The 21958-nt window shown below is 40.3% G+C and overlaps 1 protein-coding gene and 1 non-coding gene across 5 annotated transcripts in view; one reads left to right on the forward strand and one right to left on the reverse strand.

Annotated features, from left to right (window-relative positions):
• The first annotated feature begins 282 nt into the window (after positions 1 to 282).
• Positions 283 to 21958, forward strand: part of ASXL2 (ASXL transcriptional regulator 2) — a 106425-nt gene continuing 84749 nt past the window's right edge. For all 4 annotated transcript variants that reach the window (XM_037066774.1, XM_037066776.1, XM_037066775.1 and 1 more), the window contains exon 1: positions 283 to 640. In XM_037066774.1, coding sequence (XP_036922669.1) covers positions 584 to 640 — 57 coding nt within the window. In that variant the 5' untranslated portion in view covers positions 283 to 583. The remainder of the gene's footprint in view (positions 641 to 21958) is intronic.
• LOC119001511 (small nucleolar RNA U13) lies at positions 16399 to 16503 on the reverse strand. Its single transcript, XR_005069597.1, has one exon. It is a non-coding gene; the product is annotated as a small nucleolar RNA U13 (small nucleolar RNA).

Here is a 21958-nt window from a genome sequence, read left to right on the forward strand (position 1 = left end):
CTCCCAAGTTGCTACAGCCAAGGCGGCGCCTCGCACGCGCTCGCAATTCCTTCAATAAGCCTTCCGGGACGGATCAGGTTCCGCTTCCGCAGGCAGATTTTCGGGGTGGAAGGCGACTAGAGTCCGACCATCCTCCCACGCATGCTCCGAAGGAGAGGCGGAGAACGGAAGTGCATGGGCGTGGCGAGTTGCTGCGGACCGCCTCTTCGCTTTCGCTTCAGCCGCGCGCGGGGGGGCGGGGGCGCGCGCGCGCTCGTTCGCGCTGCCGACTGCGTACAGTAGTGACGGCCGCGCGGGAGCCGTCACATGACCGTAGCTGCTGCCTGTACAGTAAGGACCCAATATGGCAGCGGCGGTAGCAGTGGCAACGGCAGTAGGAGGACCGGCCGCCTCATAGACGCCCTCCCAACCGCCCCCCCGCGCACCACCCTCGCCGCTTCCTCTGTTTGGGTGCTCCTCCGGCCTGACTTCCCCTTTCTCCCACCTTTCCCGGCACCGCGGGAAAAACAGCGCAGGGCAGAGTAGGGAGGGAGGGCGGCCGGAGCCCGGACACGGGAGCCTCCCAGTCAGTTCAAGACCCGACATGAGGGAAAAGGGCCGTAGGAAGAAGGGCAGGACCTGGGCGGAGGCCGCCAAGACGGTAAGGGAGAGGGAGCGAAGGGGAAGGCTGGGAGGATTTTGTTCCCTCGCCGACCTCCGGGCGCAGGGGAAGGGAGGTCATTGGCGCAGCGACCCGGCTGAGGGGGCACAAAATCGCGCCGAGAGGCGGCGGTTAGTGTCGGGTTGTGATCTTGGTGGGACTGGAGGCGCCCAGCGGAAGAGGGTCCCCGCGGGGCTGTGGCTTCTCCTTGCGATTGCGACGACTCCTCTAGGTGTTCTGGTGCTACGTTTCGGGGTCACGTCGCTCTCACCCCACTCCGTGGTAGCCCCCGCCCGGGCTTGGGGAAGTGTGTGGTGCTTGCCCAGTAACCGGTTCTTTTCCCTTGTGCGGCTGAAGAGCCCCCATTGGATGCACACGGGAGCAGGCTCGTGCGTGCAACCAGCCCCGGAAAGGAGAGGGGAGCGCAGGAGCCGGGCAGAGCTGACCGGCTAGAGCAGCCCGGCCGCCTGGCCTCCGGCCCCTGCTCGTCTGGGCTCCTGGGGCCGGCGTGAGGTCACGGGGCTCTTGTTTTTGTTTGCTGTTGGAGCCGAAAGTGCAGGAGGTGTTTAGAAACCAAGTAACAGGTGGGACTTGTAGAATTTTTTTTTCTGTTTCCGTAGAGACCTACTCCGAACAAGGCAGCAATGCATGGCGGGACGTGTAGTTTACCCGGCCTTAAGTTTTCCATAGCTAAAGTGATGGTGTCCTCACGAAGTTGTACTTCGTGGGTAAAGCCATCATTCTCCCCCCCGCCCCCATTTTGCTATAACAAAGTTTAAAAGTAGGTTTTAAATGTAGGAATATTTAAGATGAGTGAGAATTTTGTTTTATGAAAAAATTAAAAGCCTTTATGTACGTAGAAATGAGGGTGCGGCAGAAGAGTAATATAGGACCTAAAACAGCATGTTAGTGCTGGGGAAGGAGACAGTGTGGAGGTATTATCTTTAATGGTGAATCATATCAGTAATCCTTGCACAGCGTGGAGAGCCCTTCTAAATGAACGTTTATTATATTGCTTGGTTTATTCTTAAATGAGACTTTAAAAAAAATATTTTGTTTATTTATCTTTAGAGGGGAAGGGAAGGAGAGAGGAAGAGAAACATCAATGTATGGTTGCTTCTCGTGCATCCCCCGCTGGGAACTGGCCTGCAACCCAGGCATGTGCCCTGACTGGGAATCGATGGGCGATCGGATTGTCTGGTTCACAGGCCAGTGCTCAATCCACTGAGCTACACCAGCCAGGGCATTAAATGAGACTTTTTAAATATAAAAATAATTGTTCACTGTGGGAAAATTAGGAAGATTATAGATACGTAAAAAGAAGAGAATAAGAAATCTCGTATTTTTTCCTCCTCATCTATGTCTCTTAACGTCTTGGTTTGTGTTAGGGAGTTGATGAGTCTTAAAGTTGTATTTCTATTTTAGTTGGAAATGTGAAAAATAAATGAAAGTACATTTTATTTAGTGTTTTCACTTACAGTATATCTTCATAATTGTGACTACTGGTAGTTTCCCTTTAAAAGATAAAAAACTATAAAAATAATTTTATGGTTTGGAAATTGCCCCTTCACAGAAGATTGTTTTCCCTTTTACATGATGAATACCTCAAGACTTCTTTCTTTTATTAAAAGAAGGATGGTAAATTTTAATTATTGGTAAGCAGACCTCAAACCTAATTATGTTAATTAATTTTAAGTCTCTAGAATCTTAGTATGTTTCTAATCATTGGGCAATTATGAGAAATAGAAAAATTTGTCTGCATCTGTTTATATTTTCTTATGAATTAGTATATTTGATAATTTATAATAAACATTTTATACCCTAGCTAGTTATATGAAAAATGGTATTCTAAGGGTGTAAAGATGAGTTTAATTAGTAGAGTTCTGAGTGAGTTCCTGAAGGGAGCAGTATATTAGTGGCCTGGTGTTTTTATGTGATTCTGGCAAATGCACAAGGCCTCAGTCTAAATAAAGATGAATTTTAGAAAGAGAATGGTGACACTAAAAATTTTTTTCTTTTTTCCAGTAGCCAAAATCTAGAAAATACCATACTCTTTTTTTGTTTATCACATATAAAGTGAGGAATTAAATTAAACTTCAGTGTTCAGGAAGTTTCTGTTTGTAAGAGGATTAGAAGTAAATGTAGGAGGAATAAACAAAAGTAAATCTTTAATATTTCAGACTAAATGATATCAGAAAATTGGTGATTTGACAAAGGGAAGTAACTTTGACCTAAATTAAGAAATAGCGCATATGGTATATTTATAAGATCAAGAAGACTTAGGACAGATAAGTTTGAAACTTATTTGGTAGCATTAAGGTCAAATGTTCTAGGAACAGAGTTTCAGTAAGGAAATAATAAAATCGTTTATAGATACAGGCAATCTCTGTTTCTTGTTTTAGTGTGTTCTTGGTACCTGCATTGTAGAGTTTTGTCCTGTTTTATTGAGCACTATTAAAATGGAGTGTATTCCTGACCAATAATGGAGCAACAGATAAATAAAATTAATCAATTATATATGTATATATACATATATGATAATGGGTGTGTGTGTGGATATGTGAGAGAGCTACATGGTTGATGTATGGTTGCTATGAACAATCTGAAAAAGCAAAATAGTAAGTTTCATAACTTATATAGTAATGTAAAATTATGCCCTTATGCCAAAATGCTGATTAAATGTATAGGCTGGTTCCAAACTGAGTACACCAGACAGAGGGATAATGGAGTCTCTCTGCTGATCTTATTTATATATGCATTATACAAATACACTAGTTATAAAATGCATTATTCAGGTATTTAGTTGACAGTCTCCCATTTAAAGTTTTAAGGGTGGCAGTGATGGTTCTGATAAAATGATTTGGATGAGATATCTGTAGTAGTTTGGTGTTTGGTGCAATTTAAATAGAAAAATGTTTAGTAAGCCAGAGATACCGAGAACCATTACACTTAACTGTAATGTTTAAAGTTATTCTCATTCTTTTTTTAAAATTGTTTTTCTCACTTTTCCTTAAAATTTTCTTTTGTTACTGTATTTTTTTCGTTACCACTTAACCCTCTTCTACCTCACTCTTCTTTGCAGTCACCACACTGTTGTCCAGGCCCATGAGTCCCTTTTCCTTTTTGCTCAATTCCTCCACCTCTGTCCCCTCCCCACCTTGGCTGTCATCCTGCTTTCCATCTGTGAGTCTGTCTATATTTCGCTTGTTAGTTCACTTTGTTCACTAGATTCCATATACGAGTGAAATCATGGTGTTTGTCTTTTCTCTGACTGGCTTCTTTCACTTAGCATAATGTTCTCTAGGTCCATCCATGCCGTCGCAAAGGGTGAACTTTTTTTCTTTTTTTACTTTTTTATAGCCAAGTAGTATTCTGTTGACTTCTAATGTTCAAAGTTATGCTCATTAAAAAAAAAGACATTTATCATCTAAATATTTGATGATATCCCTGAGGAATTTAGCTGTTTTGCAAAGCAGAGCTTTTGAAATAGTATAATCTTGTCGATCCTGTTTCCTTTTTGACTTTTCTCTTGTCACCTACCACAACTAGGGAAGAATTAAAAGAGAAAAATAACCTAAGAGGACAGGTTTGTTGTGATCATAGGTAGAAGGGGCAGAGACACAGACCTTAGAGATTGTACACTAGAGGTACCCTTGGGTGTCTTGGGAGTAAAGTGGTCAAAGTGTGAGAAGTGAAGCTTGGCTGTTAGAGTTGAGCACAGCATCTGTAGGTAGACCTTTTAAAAAAATCTTCACCTGAGGATATGTTTATTGACTTTAGAGAGAAAAAGGGTGAGAGAGAAACATCAGTGTGAGAGAGAAACGTCAATCCATTGCCGCCTATACATGCCCCGACTCAAATTGAACTTGCAACCTTAGTTACCTGCCCTGATCTGGAATTGAACCTGCAACCTTCTGGTGCGTGGGACAGAGCTCAAACCAACTAAGCCACCTGGCCAGGGCTGTAGAGATCTTTAGCATATGGTTTGTAGATTGAAGAAAAAGTGGTTTGATTTCTGGATGATAATTATATAGACTTCACTTACATGCTGATATTTTGAATATACATAGATTTTTATGTTTATCATTTACCTAAAGTTACTTAACTTCGGAAAATAGATTGGAACGTAGAAAATTTCCGTTGAAGGAGTGAGACCCATAGGCTGATTGCTTTATGTATGAAGTATGGGAAATTGAAAATAATTAAAAGTATAATGATAAAAGTACATAATGATTATAAAGGTGTTTAGGAAAACATCTTAACAAATACACATTAAAAAAGTAAATGTATTAACTTAGAAATGTTCAGTTCTCTTCATCTTTACCATGAGTTTAAAAAAAAGTTTTTTTCTTAAAAAGGCCAGGGTTGGTTATGGCCACTTGGACATATATTGACAAGGCCAGGGCCCTTTTAATCTGTATTTGTTTGTATCATACTTGTAGTTATATTAGACTGTCCAGGACAGAGTGTGTGTCTTGGAAAAACATATTAAGCAAACCTATTTTTTTTGTAATAATAAACTATAGAAAGTAAAACTGGACAAAATCTTGGTTTGTGGAGTTTCATAAAAAATAGTATGAAAAACTTTATAAGGGGCAGGAGTTAGAAATTGAGGAACTGCTCTGATCTATAATATCAAAAACAATAGCTGCATGTTTTATTTCAGCTTTATTAAGGTGCAGTTTACTTAAAATTGTGAGATTTCACACATTTGTGCTAGGTGATTTGATGTAACACTTTTCTTGAGTGATCTTATTGTAATAATGAAGTAAAGTTTTTATAGATTTTGCTTTTTAAATTTTGTATTATTATTTTCAGTTCATCTTCTGTCCTGCTTTTATGTTCCACAAACCTCCTAACTCCTTGAAGAAGAAGAAAAATAAAAAAGAAAATTTTTTTGGAACAAAAGTTTAACTTTTCTGTGAGAAATGCTGCTGCTGCTGCATCTCCTAGACTTCTGACAGGAGCTGAGAAAATAAGATCAGATTAGCAGAAGTCCTTGCTGTTTCATCATCCACATAGTCTATCCACCCTTAAAACGCTGTGCAGTATTGCTGTCCGTGAAAGGGCATTGTGTTTTCACTACAAAAACTGTCTGGAAGGAGGCCGATATGTGGAAGATAAAATTGCAGTGAACTGACCAGTAGGGTTTGCTGAAACTTGCTGTTTTTGTCCTTTTTACAAAAGACCTCTGAATGCTCCTCTAGTTCTATATTTTTTCTTTCCATATCTCACAGAGGCTAGCCTCCTAGTTTGTAGTTTTGTGCAATTTAGTATTTTTTGGTACAGTGGGATTTATCATGTTTTTAGTGTTTTAAAAGGTAATTTAATGTACTAAGTTTTTGAACTTTTTTTAGAGGAAAAAGCATTTTTTAGAAATACAAAGACGAACATAGGTGCAGTTTTGGAACTCTTTAAAATGACTTTAAAAGCAATTAATTGCTTTAAATTTTGAGTTCCTATTAATGTTGTATAGGCTCATTTTTTTAAAACAGAACAGAAGTATGTAAATAGTTAATCTTGGATGAATCACTATACTGAAAAATGGATTGAGTGAAAGTCTACATGAAATAATTGAAAATATTTAGAAATATAGTGAAATTAACTACTTGATAATTTGAATATAGCTTTCTGGACTTTTAACTCTGTATATGGAAATATGCATTAACATGTATGGTATACCTGTATATTTTCCTCCCTCCCTCCCTTCCTTTCTTTCTCCCTCCCATCTCCCCCTTTCCCTCTCTCAAGGCCTGCCTGCCTGCTTTCCTTCCTTCCTCTCCATCTCTCCTTCCCTCCCTTGCTTCTCCTTTCTTCTCTCTCAATCCTCACCCAAGGATATGTTTATCAGTTTTACAGGGAGAGGGAGGGAGGAAGAGAGAAACAAACATCACTTGCCTCCTGTGTGTACCCCAACCAGAGATTGAACCTGCAACCTAGGTATGTGGCCCTGACTGGGAATCAAACCTGATCCTTTTGGTGTGTGGGATGATGCTACAATCAGCTGAGCCACCCAGCTAGGGCTGCGACTTGCTTACTTCATGAACATCATGGATGTCTTTTTAAAAAAATACTTCATTCATTTTTAGAGAGAATGGAAGAGAAAAGGGAGGGAGAGAAATATCAATGTGGTTGTCTCTCATGTGCCCAGTACTGGGGACCCAGCCCACAACCTAGGCATGTGCCCTGACTGGGAATGGAACTGGCGACCCTTTGGTTTGCAGCCTGTGCTCAATCCACTGAGCTGCACCAGCCAGGGCTCATGAATGTCTTTTTAATGCCATTACTTACATATATCTGCCTCATTTTTTCAAATGGTTTCTTAACATTCCATTGTTTTTGGATGTATTATCATATAAAAAATCAATTCTTGATTATTTGACATCACAGGTCATTTATAGTCTGTTCCCTCCATAACAAATACTTAACTGTATACATTGGGGCATACATGCGTGCATATATATTGTGTGTATATGTGTATCTGTGTGGATGGACTAGTTAAGATCATGAGTTTGTAAACTTGAATTTGTGCCAATTTCTATTTCCCCTCCCAAAATTTGGGAGTTCTTGTTTCTTCCCACTTTTGTCTGTAACCGAAGGAATATACTAGTCTTTACACTTAGCCATTTTGATGTTAACAAAGCATTTCTTTTGTTCAGTAGAACTTGATGGGAATGTTCTATGTCTGTTCTGTTCAACACAGTAACTACTCGTCACATGTAAACATTGAGCACTTGAAGTGTGGCTCATGTGATTGAGGAACTGAGTTTTTAATTTTATTGAAAGTTTAAATACCACATTTGTCTTGTGGCTGCCCTTATTGGATAGTGCAGGTATGAAGTAACTTCTTATGCTTACTATTTGTATATTTTTCACTTGTCCATTTGTATTATTTTATTTATTTATTTTTGCTTCTTGGTCTTTTTCATACTAATATCTAAGAGTGCTTTATAGATTAAGGAAACTAGCCCTTTGTTATGTGTGTTGCGTATCTGTACCCATTTTTGTCTTTGACTTAATTTATACATTCTTAATGTTAATGTAAACAAATTTATCAGTCTTTACCTTTTGTGCTTTTCTAGGTTTTGAGTCCTATTAAGAAAAGTTTTTCCAGCCCTGGCTAGTGTGGCTCAGTGGATTGAGTGCTGGTTTGCAAACCCGAAGGTTGCAGGTTTGATTCCTGGTCAGAGCACATACCTGGGTTGCAGGCCAATGTTTTTCTCCCTCTCTTTCTCCCTCCCTCCCCCTCTCTCTAAAAAATAAATAGATAAAATCTTTAAAAAAAAAAAGAAAGAAAAAGTTTTTCCCAATTAAAGATTGTAAATTGAGTGCTTTTAAAAAATGTTTTGCCCTGAAGGTGTATATCTACATCTTCCCTAAATAAAATACATATTTATTGTGGAGAAGAGAAAAAAGTTATGTATCAGTAAAATTATGCTCCTTGAAGGCGGAGTTTTCTTTTTAAGTTTCTACCTGTAGAGCCTAATTCATTTTCTTGCATATGAGCGCAAAAATTTTTTTTTAGTCTTTTTAAAAAAAAATTGTTATTTATTTATCTTTAGAAGGGAAGGGATGGAGAGAGGGAGAGAAATATCAATATATGGTTGCTTCTCATGCATCCCCTGCTGGGAATTGGCCCCTGCTGGGAACTGGCCTGCAAACCCAGGCATGTGCCCTGACTGGGAATTGAACTGTGATCTTTTGGTTCTCAGGCTCGTGCTCAGTCGACTGAGCTACACTAGCCAGGGCTAGTCTTTTAATTGGAGGTAAAAGGAGACATTGTTCTCACTTTCAAGAGAGCACATTTGAATAAAGTTAACTATTTTAAGTGTGGTTTGCCAGGAAAACAAGTTGAGTATCTCCCTCTTGTTTGTGGAAGAAAATTATTTCAAGACACACCTGGGTATTTGCCTCCAAAAATCCCTTAGAGTTTGGGCATTGGGAAATTTTGGGGATAATTCTTAACTTCTGATCTTGCTGATCAAACTGAAATTGGTTAAGGGACAATACATGTGTACTTGGTCCTGGACATTAGGGGACATTGTAAACCTTAATTGTAGTGTCTTCTAGGTAATTTGATCCATCTGTTGGTAAAAATTGTATTGTGAAAGACTTTTCATTTGAAAGTTTTTTGTTTACTGACTCTTAGCAGTTGATACTACATTTAGAATGGACTTTCATTGGAATTCACAGCTTGGGATGGCCTAAATTATCCTGAATCTTTAACCTGCTGATATCTGAATTATTCAGTAGTTGGCTTAGCCATATTCAGTTTCAAGTAAAGAGCTTAATGGTGTGACTTATTTCTTAATAGCAATGTATGTACCCGGACCAGGGATTGGACCACAACCTAGGTATGTGCCTTGACCAGGAATTGAATCCGCAACCCTTCAGATACAGGATGATGTACCTATCAACTGAGCCACACTGGACAGGGCTGCTTTTTTATGTATTAAAGAGGATTTTACTCATCCTGGCCCGTGGTAGCTCAGCATGTCCTCCAGATAGTCAAGGTTGTGGGTTCAATCCCTGGTCAGGACACATGTAAGAATCAACCAATGAGTGTATCAGTCAGTGGGACAACAAATTGATGATTCTCTCTCTCAACCCCCCACCCTTCACACTCCCTGTCTCTCTCTCAAATTAATAAAGTTTAAAAATGTATTTTATGTCATGTACTGGTTTTGCTAATAACACTTCTTAAAAATTCAAAAAAAATTTATTGATTTTTAGAGAGAGAGGGAGAGAAACAGAAACAGTTTGTTGTTCCATTTATTCATTCATTGGTTGATTCTTTTTTGTGCCATAACTGGGGATTGAACCCACAACGTTGGTGTATTGGGACGAAGCTTTAACTTACTGAGCTACCTGGGAAGGGTTGCTAATAGCCCATTTAGAATGACTGAACAGTATTCCATTATGCAGTTGTGTAATAAATGTCCAACAGTATTAAAAAGCTAGGTAATTAAAAATGAACATTTTAATGCTGTAGTGACCATCTTGTCTTTTCCTACTTACATAAACACTTAGTATCTCATCTCAGTATTTTGGATATACATTTTTTTTAGTTTAAAGATTAACGTAAATAAAATGTGACCTTTTTGTTAAACAGTTGTGTGAATTTAACACATGTAACCACCACCATGACAGTCAGATACAGCCAAAAAGCTCTAATGCCAGCCTGCTATGTCACCCTCCACTTCCCCCAACCCTTGTTGACCACTGATAAGTTCTTCATCACTATATTTTGCCTTTCTGAGAAAGTCATATAAATGGAATCATATAATGTATAACTTTTTGAGACTTTTTAAAAAAGATTTTATTCACTTATTTATTTTTAGAGAGGGGAAGGGAGAGAGGAGGAGGAGAGAAACAGTGTGTGGTTGTCTCTTGCATGCCCCCCACTGGGGACCTGGCTTGCAACCCAGGTGTGTGCCCTAACTGGCACTCAAGCTGGCAACCCTTTGGTTTGCAGGCTGGCACTCAATCCACTGAGCCACATCAGGCAGGGCATGGTTTGTTTGTTTCTTTTTAAAATTACATTTTACTGATTATGCCATTAAAATTATCCTGATTTTTTTTCCCTTTGCTCCCCCTTCACACAGCATCCCAAACTCCCTCAGGCAACCTCACCACCATAGTTCATGTCCATGGGTCATGCATGTAAATTCTTTGGCTGCTCCATTTCCTATACTGCACTTTACATCCCCATGGCTATTCTGTAACTACCTATTTGTACTTCTTAATCCCCTCACCCCCAACCCATTTCTCTCCCCCTCCACCACCCCAAATCTGGCAACCGACAAAATGCTCTTCCTTTCCATAATCCTGTCTCTCCTTGTTTTGCTTAATTTGCTTTTTAGATTCAAATGTTGATTTGTACTTACTTACTTTTTCTTAATAAGTACCTTTAACTTACAGTAATGGTTTGGTGATGATGAACTCCTTTAGTTTCTTTTTGTCTGGGAATATCTTTATCTGTCCTTTGATTCTAAATGATAGCTTTGCTGGGTAGAGCAATCTTGGTTGCAGGTCCCTGCTTTTCATGACTTTGTGTACTTCTTGTCAATCCTTTCTAGCCTGCAGACTTTCTTTTGAGAACTCAGCTGACAGTCTTACGGGTTCTTCCCATAGGTAACTAAGTGCTTTTTTTCTTGCTGCTTTTAAGATTCTCTCTTTATCTTTAATCTTTGGCATTGTAGTTATGATGTATCTTGGAATGGACCTCTTTATATCCATCTTATTTAGGACTCTGTGCTTCCTGGCCTTCATGCCTATTTCCTTCACCAAATTAGAGAAGTTTTCTTTCATTATTTTTTCAAATAGACTTCCAATTTCTTGCTCTTTTCCTTCTGGCACCCACCTGTATGATGAGAATGTTGGGCCTCTTGAAATTGTCCCAGAGGCTGCTCATACTATCTTCATTTGGGGGAGGATTTTATTCCCCACTCTTGGTTGTTTTTTGCTTCCTTTTGTTCCATATCACTAATTTGAATCTGGGCTTCATCCACTGTACTCCTCTAAATTGTTTTTTATTTCAGTTAGTGTATCCTTCATTTCTGACTAGATCTTTTTTATGCTGTTGAGGTCCTCACTAAATTCCTTGAGCTTCCTTGTAATCTGTGTTTTGAACTCTGCATCTGATAGATTGCTTGTCTCCATTTTGTTTAGCTCTTTTTCTCAAGTTTTGATTTGTTCTTTCATTTGGGCTGTTTCTTTGTGTCCTTAGTTTGCTGGCCTCCCTGTGTTTGTTTCTATTTATTAGATAGAGCTGCTTTGACTCCGAGTCTTGATTGTGTATCTTAATGTACTAGGTGTCCTTGTAGGGTCCAGGGGAGGGCAAGTCTCTCCGGTCACTCAGGCTGTGTATTTGAGGTCCACCCGCTCTGTGGGCTGAGTACACGCTCTTCTTGTAGTTGAGCCTTAGTTGCTATTGGCAGATCAGTGGGAGGTATTTACCCAGGCCAGTCAGCTTCAAGGAGTGGCTGTGACCACTGACCACCAGCCTCCACCCTCTATGGAGGATTAGCCTTTCAGGGGCAGGGTGATGGTGCTCTGATATGTTCTGTAGCTGTCCATTGGGTGCACTGGCCCTGGGGATTTCCAGGGTGATGCAGGTCAAGGGTCAGCCCCCATCCGTGTTTTTCCAGTTGTGTTGGGGAGGTGGCCCTTCCTGAGCTATAATGCAATCTGAGATGGCTGCTACTTCTGCTGGTCTTGGGTATTCCCATGTGAAGCCCAGCTGTGAATGTGTACTATGCCTGGGGCTCACAGAGTCCAGCTGTTGCTTGTTTGATACAATTTAGGAAGTTGTGAAGTATGAGCCAAGACTAGCCATTCATATGGAAAAGCCACTTGAGCCGGCCCATAAGTTGGGTGGGGCAGAGTCTCTGGGGATCTGTAAGGCTGGCCCAACAGTGTTAGCTGGGTTGATGGAGTGTCAGATACGGCACCAGCTTGCCGGCTGTGTTGAGGCTGTGTTGGTGAGTGCTTAGAAAAGGGACATTAGCCTCTGCTGGCCTTGGGCCAGACATTTTAGTTCCTCCCTTTATGCCACTGGTGCCTTTCAAGCTGCTGCCCTGGTGCTAGAGCTCAGAGGGAGTGAGTCTGAGTAGGTGAATCCATGTGTGGGTTCTTTAAGAGGAACTTCCTTTGTGCTCCAGCATTTTCCTCCACTGACTCAGTCCCTGCTGCTTTTGGCAGCCGGAAGTTGTGGGGACTTATCTTCCTGGCACTGGAACTCGGCGCCGGGGGGCCTGGTTTGGGCCTGGGACTCCTTGCTCCTGATATCTCAGGAATTTGAACTGTGAATTTTTATTGACCACATGTGGGTAAGGGACCAGCCCAATCTGTGTCTGCGTCCCTCCTACGAGTCTTGATGGGTGTGGTTTAATTCCATAGTTGTCAGACTTCCACTCAACCTGATTTCTGTTGTTTCTGAGTGATGGCTATTCTATATATTTTTTAAGATTTTATTTATTTATCTTTAGAGGGGAAGGGAAGAAGAGAGGGAGAGAAATACCGATGTATGGTTGCCTCTCGTGCGTCCCCTGCCGGGAACTGGCCTGCAACCCAGGCATGTGCCCTGACTGGGAATCGAATTGCGATTGGCTGGTTCGCAGGCCCGAACTCAATCCACTGAGATACACCAGCCAGGGCACTGTTCAATATTTTAGTTGTAATTTTGATGTAGTTGTGGGAAGAGGCTACCCATGTCTGCATATACCACCATCTTGCCTGGAAGTCCAAGATTGATTTCTTTAATTCAGCAATGCTTTTGAGATTCATCCATGTTGTTTTGTGTATTAATAGTTTATTCTTTACTATTGCTGAGTAGTAAGTAGTTCATTGTACCAACGTATAATAGTTTGTTCACTGTTGAAGAACATGTAGGTTGTTTGTGTTTTTGGCAGTTAAGAATGGAGCTGCAGTAAACATGTGTGGGCAGATTTTCCTTTGAACGTAACTTTTCATTTCTCTAGGGGAAATATGCAGGAGTGGGCTTGCAGGGTAAAATGGTAACTGTATGTTTAATTTCATAAGAAAACTGCAAAACTTTTTTAAAGATTTTATTTATTTATTTTTAGAGAGAAGGGAAGGGAGGGAGAAAGAGAGGGAGCGAAACATAGGTGTGTGGTTGCCTCTCATGTGCCCGCTACTGGGGACCTGGCCTGCAACCCAGGAATGTACCCTGACTGGGAATTGAACTGGTGACACTTTGATTTGTAGGCCGGTGCTCCATCCATTGAGCCACACCAGCCTGGGAAGGAATGGGCTCTAACTATTGCAAGACTTTTTTTGAAAGTGGTAGAAAACCTATCCTAAACTGGTGGAAGGGAGAAAAGGGAATTTATGGTTTTGTCACTGAAAAATTTGGAGGAAGAGCTTCAGATATGGTTGGATTTTGTTTCTTTGTATTTGTCTTTGGGGTGTTAGAAAGCTGTTAGCTTTAGTCTTTCATCATTCAAAGTCAAGTCCATTAGTTGCTGGGACAAAAAATGTCTTTTACTTGTTATTTTTTTCCCTTTAGCCTTAATTTGAGTGTTCTGTCAACTTCTAAACCAATTATTGTGGCCAAGAGGTTAAAAAGTGCTAATGGGCCCCGGCTGGTGTGGCTCAGTGGATTGAGCGCGGGCCTGGGAACCACATGATCGCGATTCGATTCCCAGTCAGGGCACATGCCTGGGTTGCAGGCCAGTTCCCGGCAGGGGATTCACAAGAAGCAACTGTCATTGATATTTCTCTCCTTCTCTCCTTCCCTTCCCCTCTAAAGATAAATAAATAAAATCTTTAAAAATTTAAAAAATTTTAAAAAATAGTGCTAATAGGTTTCATGCTCTGTTGCTGGTGTTGGTTCCCACTATATAAATTGAATATGGAGGAGGGATTAGATCTCCAAAAGATCTTTAAACCAGAAGAATGTTGGTGGTAAGTTGCTAAAAACACAAATCTACCTTAGGGTTCATACGGACTGTGGACCACAGAAACTAATCATAAAAATTACAGATGTTTTTCTGAGAAGAATCTTCATGCTGTCATCATATTCTTTGGGGGGGTCTGCACCCATAAAAAAGGTCAAGTATTGATATATAAGTCTTGGGGGGGAAGGGCATTTGAACTGAGGATAGGTACATTACCAAAGGCATATATGAGAATCATTTTTGAGAGACAGTAGAATTGAATCTGAATTTATATTGAGCACAGTAGAGTATAAATTTAGATGTTTTAGAATACTTGTTTTGGAATGGTAGAAGATGCTCAGATATTTGTTAATCATTATATATATAAAACGATCAAGTAGTTTAAGAGAAAAGAAACATCTAATAAAATTTTTTTCTATAATTATACCTTTCATTTGCTTCAGTTGTTGGTAGATACTATAATTTCCTTCTTGATCCAAGAATTTTTGGGTGTGGGGATTAAAAACAATTTTAAGACTTATTTTTTTATACTATGTGCTTTTATTGCATTATGATCAGAACATAAATTTGAACCCTTTATATGTTTTTTGTACTTATTGAGGTTTTCCACCCATTCCATTAGTGGAAAAAACATGTAAAATGTTTTGAACAATTTAAAGTGTGATTTATCTTTGAAATCGACCTTACTGATTTTATTATTCATATGCTCTTATTCTCTTTTATAATCATGAATGAGAATTGTAGTAGAGGGAAGGTTGGGCTGAGAGGTACACCATAACTTTAATTAAGATCTATGATGGCTATACCAGCTCTTTTATTTTAGCATATGGTTTAACTCACTTCTTTTATTGGAAATTTTAAAATCCAGAATGGCCAAACAACCCTAGAACTTGGAACCCACATTTTTAGCTTAGACATCGAAATTCTTTTGTGATAGTAATAAATTGTATTTGTAGAGTGGCATTACCAGAATAGGGTTCCTATACCCATTGCTTCTCCTTTGTTGGCTGGACCCAGTATAAAATATTGATCCTCCAGTATGGACCAGAATTGGGCAAATTAGAAGCTTTGTTTGTTTATAAAATGATTTATTTATTTATTTATAAAGAGAGGGGAAGGCAGGAAGAAAAAGGAGAGAAACATCAGTATGTGGTTGCGTCTTGCACATCCCGTACTGGGGACCTGGTCCACAACCTAGGCATGTGCCCTGGTTGGGAATTGAACTAGCAAATAGCAACCTTTTGGTTCACAGGCTGGTGCTCAGTCCACTGAGCCACACCAGCCAGGGCTAGAAGTGTTATTTAAAACAAATGAAAACTGGCCCTGGCTGGTGTAGCTCAGTGGATTGAGCGCAGGCCTGTGAACCAGAGTATCGTGGTTCGATTCCCAGTTGGGGCACATGCCTGGGTTGCGGGCCAGTTCCCAGCAGGGACGCATGAGAGGCAACCATGCATTGATATTTCTCTCCTTCTCTCCTTCCCTTCCCCTCTAAAGAAAAATGAATAAAAATCTTTTTTAAAAAATAAAACAAATGAAAACTGTATGCTTTGGGCTTTTCTTTGTTAGGGATTAATTGTTTATTTTTGTGAACTGTGGACACTTTTACCTAATTGCCCCTTTTCCCTTTCCTTGATTATCTGGCTAATGTGCATTGTGGAAAGTTTAAAAACAAAAGTGTAAAGACCAGGAAAAAATTATCATGATTTTGCCAGATAAGGGAGTATTCTTATTTGGAGTCAGAGTTCTCTTTTGGAAATTGATGAAAGCTGTGGATCTTTTTCCAGGAAAAGATAAAAACAATAAGTAATTCCAAGGGGGTTCATGGAATCCTGAAGGTAGTTCTGTGTCCTGTGGGCGTAGCTTATATTTTAATAGCTCTAATCTGATATAATATCATCAACATTTTGGCATTTATTTTTTTTAAGGATTTTATTTATTTATCTTTAGAGGGGAAGGGAAGGAGAGAAATATCAATGTATGGTTGCCTCTCATGAGTCCCCTGGCGGGAACTGGCCCACAACCCAGGCATGTGCCCTGACTGGGAACCGAACCTCATTCGTGTGGTTCGCAGGCCCACGCTCAATCCACTGAACTAAACCAGCCAGGGTGGCATTTATTTCTAATTCTTCTATCTGGCCTACCCTTTCTCCCTTTTCCCGTTCCTTCTTCCACTTACTTATGCATTCATCTGTTGATTCTTGTATGTGCCCTGACCAGGGATTGAACTCACAACTTTGGCATATTGGGATGGCTCTCTAACTGACCTACAGAGCCAGGGTCGATTGGTTGTTCGGTCAATTAGTTGTTCGATTGGTTGTTGTCTCTCACTCTCACTCATCTCAGATGTGTAATGTGCCCCGTGTATTATGAGATTTGAGGGAGGCATATCTGAACACAAGAGTGTGAACGTGCAGTCATCACAGTTATGAACTACAAAAGGCTCTCTCTGGTTATTAATTGAAATCTTATTGTGTATTCAATTTTGTATGTGATTTTTGTATATCATAAGCATTTCCTGCTTAAAAGATATCTTTTAAAACTCTGCTTAAAGGTATCTTTTTTTAAAATTTAATCTAGTTTTTTTTTAAACTTATTTATTTACCTTTAGAGGGGAAGGGGAGAGGGAGAGAAACATCAATGTATGGTTGCCTTTTGTGTGTCCCCTGCTGGGAGTTGGCCTGCAGGGAACCTGCCTGCAACCCAGGCATGTGCCCTGACTGGGAATCGAACCACAATCCTCTGGTTCGCAGGCCTGTGCTCAATCCACTGAGCTACACCAGCCAGGGCTAAAGATATCTTTAATGACAACATAATGTATCACCGTTTTCAATTTAGAAATAATTTATTGGGTTCTTTCTGTGTTTCATGTATTGTCTGATTGGAGGGCCATAAAGATAAAGAGGCCTATGGTTTCTGCTTTGCTCTTGATCTAAATGATCTCTTTGGGAGGGTAAATTGATTTATTATCTTATTTTATTTTATTTTTTTATTTTTTTAAAGATTTTATTTATTTACTTATCTTTAGAGGGGAAGGAGAGAGGAAGAGAAACATCAATGTATGGTTGCCTTTCATGCATCCCCTGCTGGGAGTTGGCCTGCAGGGAACCGACCTGCAACCCAGGCATGTGCCCTGACTGGGAATCAAACCGCAATCCTCTGGTTCGCAGGCCTGTGCTCAGATTTATTATCTTAATATTGGGATTTTTTATTGTTTATTTTTATAGCTGTTACAAATAATACTGCAGTGAATACCTTTATGCCTAGATCTTGTATATATTTCTGTTACTTTGCTTTTATAGATTGTTGGAGGAAAAGTTGTCGGGTAAGAGGATGTCAGTCTTTGGAAGACCCTTAAAGTTACATGTTACCAAATTGCTTTTTAGAAAGGTTTATCAGTTTACTTTCCCAGTTGTAGTGTGTGTATGTCTTTCTTACTGAACCCTTGAAGGAATTGAATATTCCTACTTTTGAAATTTTTGTTGTTGTTGTTGTTTTTAGGTGACAGATGGACTTTCAGGTATAGAATGGAGTGGGGAAGGTATGTTAGATACAGAGAGTGGTATGAGCAAAGGTAGGGTGTTGGCAGCAGTGTGAGTGTGTTGCAGGATACTGAGACCGTTACAGTTTATTCTTACACAGCCAGCATTCCATATTAAGTCCACTCTTGTTACCATGCCTGGCAGTTTGTCACATAGTTCTCAGCTTAAATGTTGGGTAGTCATTACGGCTCGACTACTCAGAATTATCTGTTTGCATTCGCTATAAACCATATCACCCTATTTTATTTTGTTTATTGAACTTAAACCACTATTGGAAACAAATTTTTTTTAACTGGCCCTGGCACCCTCTTCCTGTAGTTGAGCCCTTTTCTTGTTTTGTAGATCAATGGGAAGAATTTACCTAAGACATTCTGCTGCTGCAAGGACTGGCTCTGACCACCACCTTCCACCTTTTGCGGAGGATCATCTGTGCAGGGCAGGGTGGTGGTGCTCTGATGTGGTCTGTAGCTGTCCATTGGGTGTACAGGCTCTGGGATTTCCCAGATGGTGCAGACCAAGATCAGCCCCCTCCTTTCTTCTGCCCAGGGCCACCCCGCTTGAGCTATAAAGCAATCTGAGATGGCTCATACTTGTGCTGTGCTTGGAGATTCCTAAGGAAAGCTAAACTGTGAATCTAGGCTGACTACTGCTTGTGCTGGCCTGGGGCCACTTGGTAAGAGAGGTAGGGGGGCTGAGGACTCACTGAGGTAGCCAGTTGCTTGTTTCCTAGAATTTAGGGAGTTGTGAAGCATGAGCCAAAACTTTTCCATATGGAAAAGTTACAGCTAACAGTTTGGGTGTGCTTGTGAGTTAGATGGGACAGTCTTAGAGGATCTGCAGGGTGGGGCAAACAATATTAGCCAGGTTGGAGTCTCAGCCTTTGCCTGTCTTTCCACCTGGGTGAAAACTTTTCCCTTAGCTCTTGCCTTCATGCCAGATGCTTCACTTTCTCCCTGTGTGCCATTCATACCGCCATTCATACCCTGGTGCTGGAGCTCAGAGGGAGTGAGTCTGAGTAGGTGTGTGTGTGTGGGTTAAGAGGAACTGCCTGGGACTCCAGAAGTTCTTTCACCCACTCAATCCCCACTGGTTTTTGCAGCCAGAAGTTATGGGGACTGAGCTTCCTGGCCCTGGAACCCTGGGCTGGGGGCCCTGGTATGGGGCTGGGACTCCTTGCTCCTGAGATATACCCCCTGAATTTTTATCCACCACACACAGATGTGGGACCAACCAGTTCTGGGCTCTGCCCCTTCTACCAATCTGGATGGGTGTTATTTCTTTAATTCCGTAGTTGTCAGACTTCCATTCAACTTGATTTCTGATGGTTCTGAGTGAAGGTTCTATATTTTAGTTGTAATTTTGATGTGGTTGTGTGAGGAGGTGAGCCCTTTTTACCTATGCCCTCATCTTAACTGGAAGTCCACAAACCACTTTTGGCACGTTTGATCATTCATAGCACCTTCTCCATACACTGTACAAATCATTTTTTGCATTTCAGTTGTTTTTACCTTTTTTGAGATAATAAAGCATAATATATACTGAAAATTTTGTGTATTTTCTTCCATCTTCAATATTAAAATGGCTGTACAAAAGTTCACAAATTTTGATTTTATTTATTATTTTTTAAAGATTTTATTTATTTAATTTTACAGAGGGGAAGGGAGAGAGAAAGAGGGAGAGAAACATCAAGGTATGGTTGCCTCTCACATGCCCCCTTATTGAGGACCTGGCCTGCAACCCAGGCATGTGCCCTAGACTGGGAATCAAACCAGCAGCCTTTTGGTTCACAGGCCCACGCTCAATCCACTGAGCTGTACTAGCCAGGGCTGATTTTATTTTAAATGCATGCTGATAATGACAACTGTCACAATACAGTCTGACAAAATTGTTTCAAATGAAGTTAAAGGCAACTAAGCGCCAGTAGAGCCATCGAATGGAAAAAACCTAATGGATTTTTTTGCCAACCCAATAGATGGGCCAAAAAATGCTTTATTGCTTTGTAGTTTACTCTGTGTTTGAAATATTGCATAACTATTGAAGGTAGAATTAAAGGTTCTTTACCATTTGTTTCTGCGGTTTTATTTTTTAGTATTTCCTCTCAAATTATACATGTTGTCTCTTCCTTCTCCCACCTTCTTTCTACCCAAGTTGTGAACTGTAGGGCTTGTTTCTTACTCACTTTTTGTATCCCCAGTTTTTGACTCCTAAGTACTTCTTAGTAAATGTCTATGAAAGTAAGAATTAATTTTAGGAGCAGTATGAATGTGTACCTGATGGAAAAGAGACTGTGTGTAGCCTGAGGTATAGGAGCAAAGAATCTTGTTCTCCATCACGTATTAGGTGATGTGACTGTGGTCAAGGGACTTGTTTTCACATCTGAAAAAAATGCCATGATTGTACCTACTTTATAGTTTATTGTAGAGACGAAATGAGCTGATACATGTAAAGCACTGGAACTATATCTGGCACTTAAATGCTAGATTAACATTAAATGTTATTATTAAGTCTTAAGAATTTGGGGAAAATTAGGTTATCTTTTTTTAAAGGACATTTTCTTTTTTTTCCCCAAAGATTTTATCTGTCTTTAGAGGGGAAGGGAAGGAGAGAGGGAGAGAAATATCAATGTATGGTTGCCTCTTGTGGGTCCCCTGCTGGGAACTGGCCTGCAACCCAGACATGTGCCCTGTCTGGGAATCAAACCTCGATCCTCTGGTTTACAGGCCCTCACTAAATCCACTGAGCTACACCAGCCAGGGAGAAATGAGGTTATTTAAAATTTTTTTTAATCTACTGATTTTAGAGAGATAGAAGGAAGAGAGAGAGGAAAATATCAATTTGTTGTTTTACTTACTTATGTATTCATTGGTTGATCCTTGTATGTGCCCTTAATGAGGATCAAACTCACAATCAGGACAATGCTCTAATTAACTGAGCTAAGCAGCCAGGGCCAGGAAAATTAGATTTTGAGAACTTTTTTGTTGTTGCTTGAACTAGGAGTGCATATAGTATTCAGACTTGTTGAATAATCAGGTAAAAATCTAAGCTAGGACTGAACTATATCAGAATGACTCGATAGAGCTATTCAGAATTGAGGTGAAATAACTCGTGGGCTTATGAAGTCACCCTGTGTAATCTTCTCTGGTTTTCTGTAGCTGTCTTTCAGTATATATTTGAATTTTAAAATTCAAGCTTCTGCCCCTAAATATACAAACCTATTTGCAATTGTACTCACCATTCATCTTTTTTGTTAAAAAAAACACACAAAACCCGCCCTGGCTGGTGTAGCTCAGTGGATTGAGTGCGGGTCTGCGAACCAGACATCATGGTTCGATTCCCAGTCAGGGCACATGCCTGGGGTGCAGGCCAGTTCCCAGCAGGGGACCCAAGAAAGGCAACCATACATTGATATTTCTCTCTCTCTCTCCTTATCTATCCCTCTAAAGATAAATAAATAAAATCTTTAAAAAAAACCAAAGAAACAAAAAAAGGCATTTTTTTCTATTGTCTAAAGCTCATGTTCCTAATTCCATCAGTCACGCCTCACACATTTTAGGCCTGCCATAGGTTGGCACTAGGGGTATCTAGTGAATCAGACAGATGCTTACAGCTCTCCTGGAGCTTATGTACCAGTGGGCAGGACAGATGATTTAAAATGGAATTATAATAAATACAGTGTGATAAGGACTACTGGGGGTGTATAGAGTGCTACTGTAGGAGCGGAATTATTTTTGAAACCATGGGAGGATGAATTGCCCAAGGAGAGTAGAAATTGAGACAAGAGAATCCTGAGGAAGATCAGTGTTAAAACTGTGGAGAAAGAAAAGTTGCTGTTGGAGGGGTAGAAGGGAAGCCAGGAGAGTCTGGTGTCATAGGAGCTGAACAGAGAAGTGCATCTCAGGACAGGTAGTGATCAAGAGATACTGCTAAGCAGCAAGGTAAGGTCTTTTTTCCCTCTTTTCCTTTTCAGATATTTGGCTCTATTAGTTATTTCTTCTGCCTAAATTCCATGTATTCCTTGCTGTTACCTGTTCAGCTCCTAAACTCACACTGAATGTTTGTATAGTGGATTTGGTAGGTGAGGGATACTGCATCCTCTGAATTAGTTTTGTTTCTGGGTGTCAAATTCGCACAAGTTGGTTAATGAGGGATTTGTCCCTCATATGTATCTGAATCTGTTGTTAGGGTTACTTCTGTCTCCTTTTATCCTTGTCCAGTGAAACTTGTTCAAATCTGTTTGACAAACAAAATTTCCTTGATGTATTTCCTTCACTGTTCTAGGAGTCATGTTAACTCCCTGTTGCCACCTCTGGACCTCCCATTCAGTGGTAAACCCTCTCGAGTTTGATTTCTTCCCTTCT

This window comes from Sturnira hondurensis, unplaced genomic scaffold, assembly GCF_014824575.4.
Source record: "Sturnira hondurensis isolate 20B ecotype Veracruz unplaced genomic scaffold, ASM1482457v3 Scaffold0016663, whole genome shotgun sequence".
NCBI classification, from domain to species: Eukaryota; Metazoa; Chordata; class Mammalia; order Chiroptera; family Phyllostomidae; genus Sturnira; species Sturnira hondurensis.